The 18,903-nt window shown below is 40.4% G+C and overlaps 1 protein-coding gene across 10 annotated transcripts in view; it reads right to left on the bottom strand.

Annotated features, from left to right (window-relative positions):
• Window positions 1–18,903, bottom strand: part of ZMIZ1 (zinc finger MIZ-type containing 1) — a 337,609-nt gene that overhangs the window by 24,341 nt on the left and 294,365 nt on the right. For 7 of the 10 annotated variants that reach the window (XM_054515536.1, XM_036385261.2, XM_036385264.2 and 4 more), the window contains 7 exons: window positions 12,029–12,143; window positions 9,654–9,871; window positions 8,021–8,219; window positions 6,713–7,003; window positions 4,529–4,711; window positions 2,068–2,242; window positions 611–797 (listed from right to left, as the gene is read on the bottom strand). In XM_054515536.1, the coding sequence (XP_054371511.1) occupies window positions 611–797; window positions 2,068–2,242; window positions 4,529–4,711; window positions 6,713–7,003; window positions 8,021–8,219; window positions 9,654–9,871; window positions 12,029–12,143 (1,368 nt within the window). The remainder of the gene's footprint in view (window positions 1–610; window positions 798–2,067; window positions 2,243–4,528; window positions 4,712–6,712; window positions 7,004–8,020; window positions 8,220–9,653; window positions 9,872–12,028; window positions 12,144–18,903) is intronic. The other 3 variants (XM_036385262.2, XM_036385263.2, XM_036385269.2) reach the window with 3 other exon arrangements.

The raw sequence follows: 18,903 nt of genomic DNA, 5'->3' as shown, positions 1-18,903 counted from the left end.
ACCAGAAGCCTTTGTATGAGAAAAGCTATGCTCTCACATGTCTGAGCTGTGCTTACTTGTGGAGTGAGAGAATAGGGGAATTTAGGAAGTTAACTTTTGAAGTTTGGAGGATTCAAGCACTTGTCTTCCCAAATGATTTTACCAAGCCTCTTAATTGGATCCTTACTCTTAGTGGGTTATTCTTCATTATCAGATAACTCTGCAGTATTTAATTTAGGCATAAACTCTAAGAGCCCTGCAGAGCTAACACTTCAGAGGTTACAAAGCACCTGTGACTTCGGATTCCCAGATAGAAGTTTGTAGTGGTGTGGGTCAGGGAAAACCCCACTCCTGTTCCACCCAGAGCAGGAAGGATTCAATGGTTGCAGTGGTTTTCTAGACACTGCTATGACCTATCAGCAAGGACAGGCAATACATGTTGTGAAGCATTTTAGAACGTGTTGTCTCTGGAAAATGACAGGTGAGAGGGCCTGTGAGCTGGAAGGATGTTCTTCCTACCCAGGCTACAATTTTTGAAGTGAAATTCCTGGCACACCTAAGCACAGTGCCTGTGGGCTGGCACTGCTCCCTCAGGGAATGCCTGACTGCCCTGCAGCAGGGCCGAGCTCACCTCCACATCAGAGTCTGGTGCACGGTGGGGCGCAGGTGAAAGACGTGGTTGCTGACTGCCAGGTTGTGCTCCAGCCGGAAGGGCTCCAGGACAACCCCGTCCCGCACAGGGAACGTCAGGCGCAGCTCGTCCGTGTGGTTGGCTGGGATCGGAGAGGGAGAGAAAGCGTGAACTTTCCCTTTAGCATCTGCAGTGCAACAATAATGTGTGTATTTATACAGAACAGTAACAATTGCACAGTGATCTGCTACTGGGTCTAACTTGGGCTCACACACACACACACACAAAAATGCAATCAAAAGTAACTCTGTCATCTAACTGATACAAGTGACAAGGCTCAAACTGAGCCTCTCCTATTGTCACCCACTTCACATTAGGGCCATAGCATTCCAGCCACCAACAGAAACCAGGCATGGCAAGAATTCTTGGTTTTTATTACAGGATAGGCTCTGTGTCCAAGCTTACTCTGTTGGCAGAAGACTGAAAACAAATCTCTTAATAATGTCAAACTGTGATAATGTTTGTTTTCCCTGCTTTGAACAGGGATCAACATTACCCAATTAGTTTCAACAGTTTCATCAGCTGAAACTATGTGATGACCAGACACTGGTATTCAATTACTATCTGAGCCCATAAGAGGAGATTTTGAGGTAACTTACAGCTGATCTATGAAGTCCAAATGGCTTTAAATCCTGTGTTCTTGCCCAAATAATACTGCAGCCTATCTTCTTCTACTTGATTTTTCAGCTATCCTGAACTCCAGAGCTGCAAAGTGCTAATGCAGCAGCAGTTATTTTATAGAAAACATAAGGTTCTCCCAGCTCCCTAGTAAATGATAGCTCCTATTGTTCATCAGTCACTTCAAAACCTCAAACATCTCATGCTAGTATCCAGTCAGAGAGATCTTGTTATTCCTGCCCTGTTCCCAGCCAAGTATAGCGGTGACGTTGAGTGGCTTTGAAAGGAACATATATCAATTTCTGGCACAGTACTGAATATTCCTAAGAAGCCTGTATGGATCACAAGAGAGACACTGCTATAAATATTCACATTTTATCCTATTCTGCAGAGTTGTTCAATGAATGGCTTTGCCCTTGAACAAAACAGCCCAAATGGAAGTTCATACAATAAACAAGCCTACAAAGCACACACAACAAAACCCAAAATCAAGTATTTTCTCCTCAGGAAGCATATTAAAGGAATAATTCTGGAGTAAAATCCTTACAAGTTTAACCTGGAAGAACTTTTCTGATATTCTATTTTAAAAGAGCATAGCAGTCTTTCTCTGTTCTGTCCACTGGCCCAAGTGAACCTACACTGTGCATGCCACCTATTACCAGTTAACAACTCAGCCTCTCCCAGAGCAGCAATCAGAGCTACTTTCCAGACTCTGAAATGCATGTGGCAGAGAACAGAGAACAATAAATGACTGCGGGGGCATTCTGTTTGCTACTCACTTGGAGGTGGTGGTAAAGCATTGATATTTGGTTTAATGTCAGGTGGGAATGGTGGTTTGACATCCTGGTTAGGTGACAGGTATGGAGGAATATTGCTCCCTGGTGTCATGGGTGGCGTGGGGTTTCCTGGAACAGGTGAATGAGGGTAATTTGCCACAGGTACAGGCCTTGATGGCTAGAAAATAAATAACATCACATTGTTATTGCAGCCTTGAAATAAGAACAATAAGCCTTGTGAACAGCACTGTTATTAAATATCAAAGACAACAGACAAGGGAGGGAGGCCCTTCTGTTTCTGAAGAAACCACAGGATGTCCCATGAGGCCTTCAGGGAAGAGGCACACTAGGAGAGCAAAGCAGGAACTGAAACCAGCAGACCAGCCAGCTTATTCAGGCAATGACTAGATACAAGCAAGGCTGCTAAAAGGTTTACTGTGTTCCTCTCAATGCTCTCTTTCCAAAACCAACCAGCCATTTGCTTCAGTTTTTCCACTGAGCCACAGCCCATCCAGCCCTTTGTATCCCCCTCTGCCTTCCTCACAAAGTAGCCATGGTGCACAGAAGCCTACACAAAAAAAAAAAAAAAAAAAAAAAAAAAAAAAAAAAAAAAAAAAAAAAATCTAAAGACACACAATTAGCCAGTCTGTGTCCTTTTTATTTCTATCTATCCTTTTTTCCATCCTTGTTCAACTTTTCTACTCAGAGTTAAAGCTCTGGGGGTCAGGGGATGTTTTTTATTCTGTGTCCCTACAATCTGATTCTGTTCCTAGTTTGCTGCTAGCTAAGACAAAGTGACAAAAAAAGGACAGTTAAATATGATAGTAGCTATGTATTAAAACACCTTTGCTTTAGTGTCTTATAATTAAAGAGGTGGTTACAGTCAACAGAATAAACCAATAACCCTGATGCGAAGGAAGCTGACATTAAACAGAACTGCAACTGCATGGCTCGTGTACCATAAGCAGAAACACAGGACACTGTCAGAAAATGAAAATCTTTACAGACAGCCCAAGAACTGTGACTTCAAATCTGATTCTGTGTCTAAATGCTGCTCTGCTAACCTAAGATACTTGAGACTTAAACATTCAAGTTTCCAGCCATCTTTGGTTTTTATATTTGACACACACAGTTACTATCTGCACAATCACTACAATTCAAAGGTTCAGGTTTTGTCTGTGGCATTTTCCCCCTAACCAGGATAATCTGCCTTTTTAACAAGATCTGTTTTTTCCTAACTGTTTCCAGAGCAGTCAATATTTGAATACAATATAGGGGATACATGGTAAATAAACAAATTCCCTGTCAGAAGTATCTGGCAAACAAAAAACTTAAACCCCATCTAAAATAAATGTACATAAAATATATTTAAAATCTGTCACTTAAAAATTTGACAGAGATCTTCTGCAGTTACTTTAGCATAAGTGACTGCACTGGAATGATTATATAGAAGATCTGTCTATTCCTCATGTTTTTCCTGACAGTGACCTGCAAAAGCTGCCATGATCCAACAGGCATTCCTTTGGGTACCACAGTGGACAGCACAGTTGCACACAGAACAGATGCTCTACAGAAAAGGGTTTTGCTTTCCCTCTTTTTTTAATGGTGTTTTCTGTGTGAATCACACCAAACAATTCCAATTCAACAACAATGTGCAAGTTAGATTCTTTCAGCCTACATTCAAATTCAGAATGCAGTCCAGATACTTCAACAGCTAATGCTTTAAGCAGGTCAGAAGATCAATGGTCCTCCCCATTTTTATACTCACTGAAGTACCTGTGTGCAATAGATCATTTGTGTGCATTTCAAAGGTGGCAAACCTCAGCAGGCCCTCAGTGCAACCTCAGCTTGGAGAATACAAAGTGCTCAAGATGTATCCATAAACAGGTTTTAGGCAACATTTTAACAACTCTAGTTCTTGCCCAAAACAAGAGCACAGAGGGAAAAGACTGAGAAAAAAAAAAGAAGGAAGAGGTTGGAAAAAGTCACAGAAACTTCAGTTCAAAGATGAAACCTACAGCTGGAACACCTTTTAAGTTTGGCCTGGTTTAATCCAACAGTGACCACTGTAGGTCCAAAACCGGAATGCTGCAATGTGGAACTTGTTTATTACAGATTTCCATACTTCCATTCTTGCAGGGGACCATGAATAGGTGAAAACATTACACCTGAATCCCATTAGGTACTTCTTTTTACAAGCTATTTTAAAGCAAACCCAACATTTTCTTGTAAAAGCCTCTAATGAGCTGCAGCAACATTGGATTTTCTTTATGAACTGCTCTGAAGTTGCAATGCAACTTGGCTGATTGACTTGATTCTGTGATACCCAAAACATTAGTAAAAACTTGGTGTTTTTTTCTCTCTTTCCCTAAACTACATAAAACCAGTATCTATGAAACCATTAATGTGACTTCATTCTTAAATGGCCACCAGAACAGAAAGATGATAATCTCAGAATTCCTACCTTGTAATACTGCCCCATGTTGACTGTTGGAGGAGGGTACTGCCCTGTGTTTTGCTGGCTTGGCATCCTCTGTCCAGGATAGTTGGGAGATGTGAGGGGTCTCGGAGGGTTGGGCGTGGGGTACTGACCAGGCTGGTTTGGAAACTGGCTATTTGGTCCATACTGCTGGTTTCCATAATTCGGCTGTTTCAGGGATGCAAGAACACAAAGCCATGTTTTATACAAGCCGCTTTCTTGTATGGATTATCAGCATACATTCAGAAGCATAATCAAAACAAACAAAACCCCTTCAGATGAATACTTCTAAAAGCATAAAAATCTTGCAAACCAAAGGGGGGGTAAGACACACACACTCAGCCTTGTAACACTGTCAGAGGTCACTGTGCTTGAAGAAACCAGAATTACAACCAGATGCAAAGTTCACAAAATTTCTGTGTTTTTGTAAGTGCTACCCACACCCAAGCCTGGGGCTCCTTTTTCAGATGTAGAATGGAAGCACAAAAAGAAAAAGTTAAATAAATAAATAACTAAAACAAAACCCTGGAAGGGACAAGAGCACAGAAGATGTGCTGTCCACGCCTGCCTTTTCAACCCAACTGCTCTGCTGGCCTCTTGCCAGAGTGTTCAGCAATACTTTACCAGCCAAAGAGAAGTTCCTACTACTCATAAGCACTTGGCTAGTGCTAGCTAAGACTGCCCTGTGGCTTCAGAATTGAAGTAATGAAAATTGGAACTCCAAGGGTAGTAGAATGTCCATTTGAAAAATAAATGATAAGACATTTCCATAAATGAACCCTACAATACACAATAGGCAAACATCATCTGCAAAATTCCAGCCCATCAATCATGCAACATATAAGGGACTGTCCAGAACTCACTTGTTGGAAACATGAACATATTCACTTACGATTAAAAACTTGATTCTGAAGCAGCAAAAAAGATATTTAAAGTCATCCTCAAAATCTGAAATCTGAAAAATCATGTGAACAAGCCACATTTTGTGTTTTCTTAACTTACTTGTAAATAAGTTCTCCTAAGAGAAGCAACTCCTGCAAATGCACATCCCTTTTTTATTTCTGATTAGTTTTTTTATTTAGAAAAAACAGTTTGCAGAGCAGGAAAGAAATGGAGCTCTGTAGAGTAGGCAGAAATGTTTTCTGTATTTTCTGCATGCCACGGTCCTCTTTGCTGTGCATTTTCCATAAACTCTTAGTACCATAACTATTGCCAGGGCAGTATCATAATATTCAGAGCTCTACACCTGCTGCTGAAGTCTCAGCTGAACAGAGAATTTCACCAGGAAATGATCTCTGAAGCTACTAAGTGAGGGCTAGATTTGTAAAAACATTTAGGTGTGGGTAGATGCTGGGAGCTGCTGGAATTCTAAAAAGCCTCTACTGCCCAATTCATGCTAACTTGAAGAATAAAACACATCGGTGCTTTTAGATTCCAAAAGCTCATTTGTCTACATCTTCAGTTTTCTAAATTTCTCTAAAAATCTGAGCCTAAGTGTTTTGCCCTGTCATAATACAAGTCAATGTCAATGTAATTTTGCCTATAAAGCCACGTAGATCTCCTGTAGCAGCATGGGACCGTATCACACTCCACAGAAGCTGGTATTAGATAAATGCTGACAGAGAGGGATTTGAGTTCAACATTATTTATATTCATCTTAGTGACTATGAAAATCAACACTCAAAAAGTTTGGAAAGCAACTCTTCTCTAAAAAGTGACTGCTATTACTACTGGTGATTACAGTACAATGTCTGTCTTGTATTTCATTAAAATAATAAAACCATCCAAGAAAATGCAGACCAGATATCTACTGGGCTAAAATGAAGTATTTCACCCTCAGTGTCTCTTCTAAGTTGCCCCATTACAAGACTCCACTCATGTGATGGAACCCTGCTTAAGATCTATGAAGTCAGCATGAGAATCGTAGAATGATATTTTGGTTTGAGGCCTTTCTTGGACTTAGTGACCATCATATGGACTAACATGGCAAGGGTTAACCTGAATACTTTACAAGCTAAAGAGGAAGAGCTGCTCCTGCTAATATTTTAATGGCTGCACTCCTACCAAGGCTGGAACAAAGATGCACCTATCTTAGAGGGATGTGCACCACACCTTACCCAGTATGTTGCAACTTGAACAGTGACCACAAAAGATCATTTCTTTTATTACCTCTCCTGGGTATGGTCTCTTTATGCCCTGTATAGGCAAGGACTGGGGGCGTGGGCCTGGATAGGCCTGCTGAGGCATCCTCTGCCCATGGGTGCTGAAGGGGCTCATTCCAGGAGGCCTAGGCTGGTTCATGCCCATGGGTGGCCCGCTCATGCTGGAAGGTGTCATTCCTGCTCCCATGCTTGCTGGGTTCATGTTGCCTGGCATGGAAGCAGGACCACGAGGACCAGGCTGGTTCATAAACTGGTTGTTGTAAGCCTGAGTTGGACCCATCTGGAAAGAGGAACAAACCTTCAACGGAAGAAGAAGAAAAAAAAAAAAGAATAAAATGCGACATGCATTTATAAAATGGGAAGAGGGAGCTGAACATGCTTTTGGGGAAGGGAAGAAGGGGAGGATTTATGTCGCATTTTCCTTCAATGGTCTCTAACATTTGATGGGTGGTGAATTTATTATAATAAAATCCAATTGGAATTGTAAAATGCATAAGAGTTGAAGACAGATGTAAGCCTAAGGTGACAAATTAATTGTTTCAACTGGCTGGTCTAGTACTGTAAGGTAACAGGTTAGGACGTTGGCTGTGCAAATAGAGCACAACACCACAGTTCCTAAGAGCCTGTGCTTTTCATCACCTGGCCTATGGACTCTCATACTTCAGAATTCAGAGAAGTAAAAAAGGTAAGGAGGAAAAACCTGAATTGATCAAGCCCTTGTTTATTTTAAGAAAAAAATGATTCATGACGTTATAACATGCTAGAAGTTACGGATCACTGGAAATGCATGTCTCACATAGCTGCCCATATAGACATTACAAACCAAATCTCTCTTCTATTGTTGCTTCCCTGTTTGAAGGGAAATAACCCAAATAAGCAACTGCAGTTAGCAAAATAAACAATTGTCCAAGAGCAACAAAAACTATTGCAAGATTCTAGAACATTTCACTAGGCACACAACCATATTTTTTAACAAACATCTTCATTACCAATTTAGAGGGCTGGCAAAGACAGCAATAATGTAACATGTCAGATGCAGTTGTAACTGAGAAATCTTTCATTATTTTCAAGAGGCAACCCCTAAACTATAAAATACAGTTAGGCAAGTTTTATTGGGAAAAACATGGGGACTGACTCACACCTACATCCACACATTCCAGCAGTTTCTCATAAGCACTTCTAACCATGCTCATGCACCAAAACAAAGAAAAAAAATACAGTAGGCACCCTAACAAACACAACAGTGAGAAGGAAGCCAATTCCCTGCAATGCTCCAGATCAGGCAGGTATGAAGACATAAGGGTTACTCTCTTACCGGTCCATACTGGTTCATGTCCTTATTCTGTGTTTCCTGAAGGGCTGCCACAGTGGCTGTAGCTGTAGCTGTTGCTGTAGCAGCTGCAGCTGCAACTGCAGCAGCGGCAGCAGCTGCAGCTGGCTGGGTGAAATCAGCTGGTGGCCTCGTGTGGGGGGGGATCCCCATTCCTGCAGGGTTATTTGGGCCTCCAGGGTAACTAACAGGGAAGAAGAGAAAGGAGGGGAGAATTAAGATGTGCCTGGTGGATTTTGTTCTGGATGTTGGTGTGATCCTCACCTGGAACCATTCCAAAAGCACGTATCAATGACTAATGAAAGCCAGCAGGCCAGGTAATTAGGTGTGTACAGGAGATAGGGATTGCATCTACAAGTTACACCTGCCTCCCAGGTGCAACAGTCATAGGGCTGCCACTGGGATTGCAAGGCAGTGCCAGCAGTCATTTTAAGGGCAGTGAACTTCTTTGCAACTCTGTAGCTTCCTGCAAAGTAGAGCTGAACAGCTGAAAGTAAATGCTCTGTTCCTCAGTAGTGTAGGGGCAAATGCACGGGAGTAGGAACAGCAAACTTCTCCAAGACAGCACATTAATCTGCCTCAGTGGTGAATTATGGCAAGTGTTCAAGATATCATAAAAGCATTTCTCCCTGACCCTTAGCAGAAAGGCCAGGAGAGACCCAATGCAATCGACTCCACTGGACCCCACACTGTGTGTTCTGCAGTTCCTGCCCATCCCTACTACTGATCCTGAGATAAACCAAGCTAAGCCAAACCATGCCTTTCCCACTTCAAATATCTTTATAAATATGGGCCATTGTACTGTGTCCATTTTAGAGGTGCTAATACAAAGCTGAAGAAACTTTTTGGCTTGTTCAAGGTCACTCAGTAGATCAGTGGCAGAGATGAAGGAAGAGAAAAACTCTCTCTCTCTGAATCCCAAGCTTATATTCTTCACACTAGACTGCCTATGCTAGCAGCAGCAGTCTCTTCTGCAGCCTTTGCACCATAAATAGTGGTTTCAGTTAAGTGCCCTCACCATCCCTGTTTACAAAGTATAGACACAGAAAATCATCATATAACTAATGCCAGGCTATTACTTTTGGATTATATGAGTAATGCAGCATTTACTTCCCCAAAATAAATACATAACAACCATATTTTTTAACAAACATCTTCATTACCAATTCTTTTCAAATTCCTGCTGTGGAGTAAGTCTTTGGGCAGAAATATTCTGTTGCATAGCAGACTACTTTGCCCAGTACTCAAGCTTACTCCTCCATATGCAAGTAGAAATTATACCATCAATACCTTTCACATCCTGGCCTTATTAAATGTTAATCATTCCTAAGCCTGTGGTCTGTTTAACAATCTCTCTTAATTAAAACTTTATTTTGGGGGTTTATTAGAGCTAATTGATTGACCTAAGCCATTTCCATTTACTGTGATGAATTTCTTTGCAGTTTGGGTAGTTGATTTCCAAAGCTGTAAAAGCAGTGTGTGCTTCAGTTAACCAGCAAAAAATAGCTACTGAGACTTTATATAATTAAAATAGACCCATGACACTTCTGCCAGGTCACTAAAACAAGCTTTATCAAGTATTTACATCCATTTTCCACCTCAGAGAAGTAAATCTTACCTGCCACCAAACCCTCCACTTCCAGGATAATTGGGTCTCCCATACATGCCCTGCTGTATGTATGGCTGAGTGGAGCCTGCCTTGGCTGAAAATTGTTGCTGCTGTCCAGCAAACTGAGGGGAATTGATTCCAGGGTTGCTGGTTGTCATCCCAGAAGCCATGGGATTTCCTGCTGGGTTCATAGGGTTGTTAGCATTTGCCATTGGATTTCCCAGCACCTGCAAGAAGGAACACGACAGTAAGGGGCTGTACCTTGAACTACTTCAAGCAAATTAAGTTGATTTGCTGCAGTTGTTAAATTAAAACATAACCACCTGTACTCTGAACTCTAATGAGCACAGACCTCATTGACTTCTACGTGCACATTCCTGGTGATTTCTACTTCTGCCATTTCCAAACAAACAGGTGATTTTCAACTAGATGGAACCCAAATTAATACGCTTATTAAAAATACTTATGAGAAAGACCTGCTACAACCATGCTGCGACCATTCATCTGACTAAAAGAAATGACACAGCTTTTTTTTTGGGATGGTGAGTGTGAGGGGGTGAGAGCTTTTTTGTTTGTTTACTTGGTTGGTTTGGTTGTTTGATGCAGGACTTGGAAGTAACTTGGAAGTAGTCAGTTCCACTGGCACAATGCAAAGAGTACTACAGATAGAAAAACTGTCAAAGAACATATTTCAGTAGTTTAACCTATTCTTGACTCCCTAAGTAGTGTACAATAGTCTACTGATTGTTTTTATTGCTTCTTTTAAAAGAGTCCTCTGTTCTCTGTATAAAAGGACTTGTTTTGCTTGTTTAAAGGATTTTTTTTTCCAAATTGCTATGATTTCCATGGAGATGTAAGTGTGGCTGTCCATGGATCACCTGCATAAGATTTCCTGAAAAGTCTCCTACTTGGGAAGAAACTCAAATTTTTGCAGAAGACTAACTCAACAGCTTCAGGCATTTGAGAGAGACTTACATGAAATCCTGCCATTCATTTCAATCTGCTCTGAATAGCTATAACCAAGCTTCATGTTCCAGAGTTTCACTGTTCCCTTGCAGTGACTCTGAAGAAGCATTTTCTTTCTTAATGCAAGAGTTTTTCCTTCTATTGCACCTTCCTCTGAAGTACCATGAAGAGTTCAAGTCACATTACAGTACTCTTATGACAGAAAAAACTGAGTATTTTTTTATCTTTCCTTTTGCCTTTTTAAGTGTAAAAGAAACTATATTTTCATTTTCTGGCAAATATAGACCAACATTTTTACTCAGGTATTTCTCTCCCAGATGAGATACCTTTTCTTGTAAGGTGTTAAAGAAATCAACAATAATAAAACATGTTATAGATCCTGTAACTGTTTCCTCTTCTTGTTTCATTGAAGAAAGATTTTACCATAACCAGTGCTTACATAACTGCTGTGTGAATATCTATATGACTTGGCCTCTGAATAATTTCTTTTTCAAATGGCTCATTCCATTACAATTTCATTTTTGATTTTCTTAACAAAATTAAAATAACAAAAAAATCCCCAGAAAATTTTGTATGGGATCTAACACCACATAGTTGGAAAGAAGTAGAAAAGACAGGTTACATTTATGTACCATTTGCACTCATTAAAGATGGTAATGTGTTTTTTAAGCTTTTCACCTATGGTGTAAGCAAAGGCCAGACTGTCTGCATGCTTAATTTGTACCACATCCCTCGGAGTGCACTATCACAAGTAATTGGTAACTTCATAAAAGCTGCTTCTTTTTGTATAGTGTGATTCAATATACAACACAGAAGAAAAAGAGAGTCGATAGTGGAGAGAACCAAATGAAAATCCAGGAAGTATGGCTCTCACCTGGGAGCTAAGAGCTCATGCTTGTGCTCCAATGCATGTTGAAACATTTTTACAAAGCTAGACAGCACTAACAGGAGAGACTGGAAAGAACACAGCCTAAAATTGGTAGTTAGCAACTCAGTGTGGGGTAGACTTGGTATTGAATTTCACCAGCCCAGAAGTACAACACAACCCCAGGTAAAATCAACAACTATCATTTGGTGAATCAAGCTAAATTTTTTACTAGAACACATACAAGCTGAATTCCCAAGAGGTTTGGGAATACCCCAATCCCATGCTTTTTGTCTTGAAACCATGCAGTGTAAAATACGAGGTAAATCCAAGCCTGACATCTGCATGCAGCCAAAGGACTGACTCAAGCTCTCAGACACCTCTTGTTCAATGCCAGCAAAGAGGACATGACTGGGAAAATAATGCATCATATACAACAAAGGACACAGACCCTGCTATTGATCCCAAGAGGATTTTCCAAAATACCTTCCATTTTACAAACATTAGCAGAAATGCATATCTAGAGGGAAGGAGGCATAAAAATGAAGCTTACCTGGCTTTGAGAGGTGTTAGTCACACCCCATACTGTGGTGACCACTGACAAAGAGCCTGGAGGCTGGTTGGTATTTTGTTGCCAGGGAACAGAATCATAAGGGAAAGACCCATCACTGCAAAAACAAACATTCAGAAGGGTGAGATTTTGGAAGTTTAAACTGTGGCAAGCTGCTGGTGGTGACAAAGGAATGAATGACTGACATTACCTTAACTCTCCACTCTTCCTCCACTATTAGCTTAGTATTCTCAGAGACATGAAGTTTCTTTAACAGCAATGTGATTATATCAAACCACATAAAATGAATGCATTCCTTAGCTATATTGAAGCACAGGGCTTCTACCACAAAAAGGTCTGTTAGCAGTGAAAGTAAATTCAGGGGCAGAGTTTCAAACAAGGACACCAAGTTACTCAGAAGCATGCATTTTTTTTTGCAATTCATCTCAAACTCTTCAACAGTCACTGCTTCAGCTGCCTTATATCAATTCAATTAGATTTTGAGACCAGACTGCAGCTCCACTGTCTGCAGTGGGCCCTCAAATGGCCAGAAAAGCCTTTAAAGCAATAGCAGTTCAACATCATTTGGAAAAGTAAATTGAAATTCAGATAGTGTTCTCCCACACGATGGATAAGCTGCATGCCAAAAATGGTATTAGCTAATCAGCATTCTAGAAAATCAACTGCAGATATACAACACATCTTTCAGATAAATATGTGGATGAGAGGATTGGGTTTTTCCATTAGCTTTGTCCACAGATACAAGCAAACATTTCTTACAGTTCTTTTCCTACAAAAGCACTGGTGATTTCAGAAGGAGCCCAGGATAGGCACGCACTTAGCGTAATTAATGAAATATCTTAAATCCAGTGAAAGTAACTATCAATCCTATGACCATAAAACACATTCCACTTGAAATTTACTCATTCTTGTACTATTAACTTGTAAATTAGATTTCAATTTGCATATATATACACGTACACTCAGGTGATCCTTCCTCATCTAGATATATATATATATATATATATATATTATTTAACAGACACACATTGCTCTTTCATTTTCAAACACCTTTGATTTGTATTTTATATCAAGAACTGCATTTTTGTCTTGACTACCAGCTATCACCAAAAATTCTATCAAGGGCTAACTTGCCTAAAGAATATCTACAGGCTCTACATGCACTCTATCAACATGCTTCAAAGCCTGCTCACTCTCCCGTGACCCCAGACAGTGCTCCAGGCTTGGACCACTCCTTCCTTTTGTGCTGTGAGCCAGAATCAAGGACTACCCCTGTGCTCATTCTTTAGCCTGTTCATAACGCCAGGTGTGAATCACTTAAGAAAGGAATTGCTCTGCACAAAGTGTGCATGTGTGTGATAAAAACTGCCTCTGTCCTGAGTAACAAATAATGTAATAACAGCAGCAGCAACTGTGTAAATGAAGCAGTGAATACATTTCACAAACAGCTAGGAAATTTCAAACAAATTCCACAATGCTCTGCCAGCACACCAACAATGTATTAGAACAGAACTGTGAATTTGAACTAACCTAATTGCTTCAAAGTACCCATATTCAATCAAGGAATAAAATCACACAAAAATTTAAATTAGATAAAAGAATAATTTCCCCTAACAAATAATTAGAGAAAACTAATGGTAAACCATAATTCTCTGTAAGATGCCTGACATGTCATGTTTACACTGACAGCATCCATATAAATCTGTGTGTGAATAAGGGCATACTGAACACCTTGCAACCACTAAGTCCTGCTAGCCCATGTTTCTTTAAAATATTTTCTCTTAGAATCTTGCCCCTCTCACTCAGAGGCTCAGACAATGGCTTCAGTGACTAATATTTGCAAGTGACACAATGCAAGTCCCTCCACCAGCATGGAGACAAATGATGACTAACCCAGAATTTGTGACTGCTATTAAGATTTCCTCTTTTATCCTGCTCTGAATGATGCCTCCTACTTTACTTCCTTCTCTGACTGTTTCTGATGATATCTGCTCTGTGATTTGTTTGGATATTTATGGCACATATGAGTGTTCATGCACTTCAGTGACTACAAAGAAGCTCTCTCCATGACATAAGCAATGAAAGGGCTCACTGCAGACATTCCTCTCTATTCCCCACTGATGCGTTGTGGACAGGTAATAAAACCTGAGGAGCAAGGCAAATATTTTGCAAGTGTATGAGTAAATAAGAAGGGTAATGACAGGCAGGAATCAAACCACAGAGTCACTAAATATTCTTCTAATGCAAATATGGCGTACAGTTTGTCAACACACTCCAACTTAGAGCAAGCAATGCTTCAGCCTGCTGTTAAGAAGTTATAATTATTGCTTCACTTTCTTTGCCTCCTAAGCATGTTCCTCTCACCCATTCCTCTCCTTTACAGTATGCAGAAGGGATTTCATGTACCATTCCTCCATAGTTTTCAGTGGTAGATCATTTGTTCAGTGGAAGGCTACACTGCGTTCTCAAACACTATATAATCACTTAATCCTAATTATAAATACTGAGTAAATCACTCAGTTTTTACTGTATTACAGTTAAAATGGGTGACACCTCAAGAAATCGTATTGTTGACAAATAAGCCTCCAGCACCACACAAAAAAGCCAGAAAAAGAGACCAGCTATAGATTTGTTGAGAAATATTCATTGTGCACATTGAACCACGTGACTACCACATTATCCAACACAGGACCAAGTGAAAAATCTCAAACATTATTAATCACAAAAATTATACAACACTGAACTAGTGGTAGATGTGCCTTGCAGAATGTGAACTTAAATAGCCTGATATCCACTCACTGCCCAAAACCTCGTCCCTCAAGTTTCACCTCAGTCACCCCATGAGAAATCCAAGGCAATCTCATGGTTTGCATTCCCCAGCATTTACTCTGGCCCATCACCAATTACATGCATGTCAGAGTACAACATTTGCCTTACTGGATACAATACCCACCCTTTCTCCATCACATGAAGACTTCCTTGGCTTCAAGCAGTAAGAGATGCTGAAACTCGTGCCACTCAACTAGAGGATTACTTGTCCCTCCACCTCTGCTCTTTCAACTTCCATTTCTGTCCTTAAAACTACCCAAAGGAATATTCCCACCATCAAAGGAAAATCCATGTAAGTACTGTAATGAAACGTGACCAATCCAATTCTCATTTGCAAAGAGCAGTGGTTTTCCCCTGTTATTACACAGAGCTGTGAATTATCCTGAAATCCCTTTCTTTAAACCTGAAAATGGCAGCCAATAAAGAAAGAAGCTTCAACCTCTTCAGCCAAAGCGAAATGCTGCCCATGACATTGTTCCTGTTGAACTGTACAAGGGTAATTAAGTCTCTCACTGCACCCTGGAGGGCAGTGAGTCAGTTTGGACTCAGCTGGAGCCCACTAAAAGAGTATTGACTAAATTTACCATAGTGCTAATGAACCTATACATACTACTGGTCAGCATTAAAGGCCAAACAGCAGAGGAAGGCACAGAGCAAAGAGGAAGAGAGGGAGGGAAATTACTTCTCAAAGTAATGTTTCACTACTCTGAGCTAGCAAAACTGCTATCAAGCAATGAGGAAGGATTTCTTAGCTACTGGCAAATGTACTGAACCCACCAGTAATATAACACTCATGTTGAAGAAGTACATTGGTAGTTAGGTCAAGCTTCTCTTAATCCCAGTACTAGGCAGATATCCAGTCTCAAGGAAAAGTTACAGACTTCATGTCAGACAGAGACTAATAGATAATTCTAATAAAAGTTGCTTAATAACAAGTGACCTTTGTAGAATAAATTAATACAAGTGAATTGCTGTAATTTATACATGACTTGTGGCATTATTTGCTGTGTTTTAAATATGTTTATGTTTTCACTAAAGCAATTGTATATGTATCTGATACTCTGTTTACATGTCTTCATTCCTCCACGAAGGAAAGATTCAGATGGTTTAGTGAAGCATGCATCCCTAGAGCATTGGCACTTTACAAATTGTGGAGGAGAGGGAAAACTGGAATTACACATTCCTGGTGATTTTCCACATCTCTTGTTGCCAGGTGTCTAAAACACTACCTTCATAAAGCATCTACCTCTGTTTCAAACACTGTAATCTCCCAACTACTGCACCAGGTGCTGACTTTCCAAAAAAGCTTTTTCAGTCCAACCACTGACAATCAAGTTTCCCACAACTGGGCCTCCAATGGCTACTTTCTGTTGCTTACCCTCAAGCCAGCTTTGCAGTTTTGCAGGGATCTCTAACATCTCTGAAGCACAGTTATCCCACCTGAAGGGCAGCTGACACACACAGAATTCACTCACGCCTTTAAATCTACCAACTCTATCCTAACCTTCTCAGTTGACACCAAGATGAGCAGGTAATTGCCACTGGAACACTGACTGTCATTTCTCCCACATCATCTTCTCTCACCCATGGACACCTTCAGAGAAGAGTATCTCATGACAAGGTGTCAGGTCTCGGAGAACAACAGAGGCCAAACATGTCTTTGCAGTAACATGTGGCCAAAAATCAGAACAGGCAAAATACAACCCAAAACTGGGGCTGCTGATCTGTTCCTGCCTGATGGCACCTCTCTGTGTCTGCACCGTGCTCTGCCTCTGGGCAGATGTGTGCTCAGGGTGCTCAGCACCCCTTGCCTGTATTCTTGGTTGGAGCCTCTAGGTGACACTACTTTAATACAAACAAAACTATAACAATTTCCAAACAAGCTCCTTGCTCCCCTCTTTCTGCCCTACATCCTGATGCATCTGCAATGGAAAAATATCACAAATCCCACAATCAGAACAGGCAAGAAAGCCCCAGATAATTGAAGCACCAAGTTTCATGACATGAGTTTCATGTCTGGGTTGTCTCAAGAGTTAGGCAGCTCAACTTCTTTCATTCAGGTTTAGTTTTTGTTTTATTTGGATTTCTTGAGAGAATACCACTCATGTAGCTTTATTAATGGATAATATGGATTCAGTTTGCAAGCCTTCTTGATTAGGGCACCACCATGAACCTAACACTAGAAATTGGGGAAAAAAATCGGGAAAGAAAATAGCTTAGAGTCCTTTCTGGAGCATTTTAATATTTCATACCAAAAAGGCAGTTCAAATTCAGTATTTGCACTGCACCATGCAAACCTCAGTATGACTCAATAAGCTAGGAATCCCTGACAACTTATTCAGAAATTACAGATCAAATGTATTTTTTTTTTCCTTTTGGTCAAAGTTCCACTGAAAATATCCCCGACCTTGAGTATTAATTCAAGAAAACCCACTGTGACAAGTGAAACCCAGAATTTGTTTTCACTTACTGCCAATCAAAAATGTTTTAGAGAACTGCTTTTATTTTCTTTGTGAAAACCACTAGATATTTAGAATGAAACTGACTTGTCATTTTTCATTAAGACTCTTTTCCAAAGAAACAAAGCCAGCACCTCCCCACCTGAGATACATGCACCATCTTCATGCACTTAGAGTGCTTGGCCAATGTGTTTCAACTTGAACACTTAAGCCTAGTTTAAAGCCCAGGTGAAAGTTACTATAAACCCATTACTATTCAAAAACACAAATCACAAAATTTAACTGAGTTATGCCCTGGCCTTTTGTGCTGTGTTTTCCATAGGCTCTGTAAACCACCCTATGCAATTTGCTGTCTGTTCATACAGAGGAACATGGCAGAGCCAGGAGACACCAGTGTGGAAGAACATGAAGACCACTCACAGTCAGCAAGGATATATGATGACACATTGTAAAGGAAACAAAGAGTCAGCACCTCTGTACATCACACATGAGGTACAGAACCAAACTAAAAGCTGATGTTGTGTGCAGGTACCATAAAGTTTTTACATTCAAGATGAGGAAAGCAAGAGGGTGGTGTAGTCAGTCTGTATACTAATAACTGATTCAGATGACTAGCAAGAATTAGCTTTTGATTGATGCCATCAATGTGATTCACATATTCCTGAAATACATTCCTCTATTTTGCATTATTATCTGAAGATGTTTAAATTGTATTGGCATAAATCATGGCATCATCCTGCATTTCACTAAGCAAACACCTAAAACACAATCCCACCCAAAACACTGGGTGGTTTTATGTAATGTTAAAATGAAAAAAGCCAATTTGGAAGTACTCTACAAGACTTTATTTCCCTCTACTTCTTAATGATATGACTACAAACATCCAGATTTTACAAAGAAAATACACAGTTCCAAAAACTATCCCATCATGATTTCTCAAGTCTGTTGATTCCCTCCACTCTTTCCAACTAGATGAGTATGTTCTGTAACTCTTTGCAAAGCTTTGATTCTCCCAACTCCAAATGCACAGCAGATCCATACCTAGTCCTTGCCTAAGAAAGAATTACCTCAAGTGTTGTTTCAGTACTGAATGAAAAGAAGACTGAAAGCAGTTAGAAATTTCATAATTCACTGTAATAAGAAGGAGGCTGTTTTCTGGCAAACTGTATGCAAACACAGAAGCACTCTGAACCCCTTCTAGGTGAGCAGATGCAGGCAAAGCAGTCAAAAGGTGAAGGCAACAAGCCATTTATCAGCTCAGTGGTTTGGATGGCACCTGCTGCTAGCAGGTGGCTATCACCCCCTGCCTCTGCTCTTTTAAATATCCACACACACATTGATAATAACCATTCATGCAGCCACACACAATACAGGCATTTGCGTGGAGACTGAGACAGCAAAACCGAGCTGGCAGTTCAGCAGGTGATACAAAGCACCTCTGGAAGCTGAAAGCCCTCAACTTTTTCTTTACATTTGTGACAAGGCCTGTGAGGCCTGCATGACTTATGACTGCACAAGGTGGGAATGCTGCCTTCCATTTCACACTGGGTTGCTACAGATCGGGCTGTG

Source organism: Molothrus ater, chromosome 8 (genome assembly GCF_012460135.2).
Source record: "Molothrus ater isolate BHLD 08-10-18 breed brown headed cowbird chromosome 8, BPBGC_Mater_1.1, whole genome shotgun sequence".
In the NCBI taxonomy this organism is placed as follows: domain Eukaryota; kingdom Metazoa; phylum Chordata; class Aves; order Passeriformes; family Icteridae; genus Molothrus; species Molothrus ater.
The sequence above is the reverse complement of the archived record's forward strand: the minus strand, read 5'-3'. Positions and strand labels throughout refer to the sequence as shown.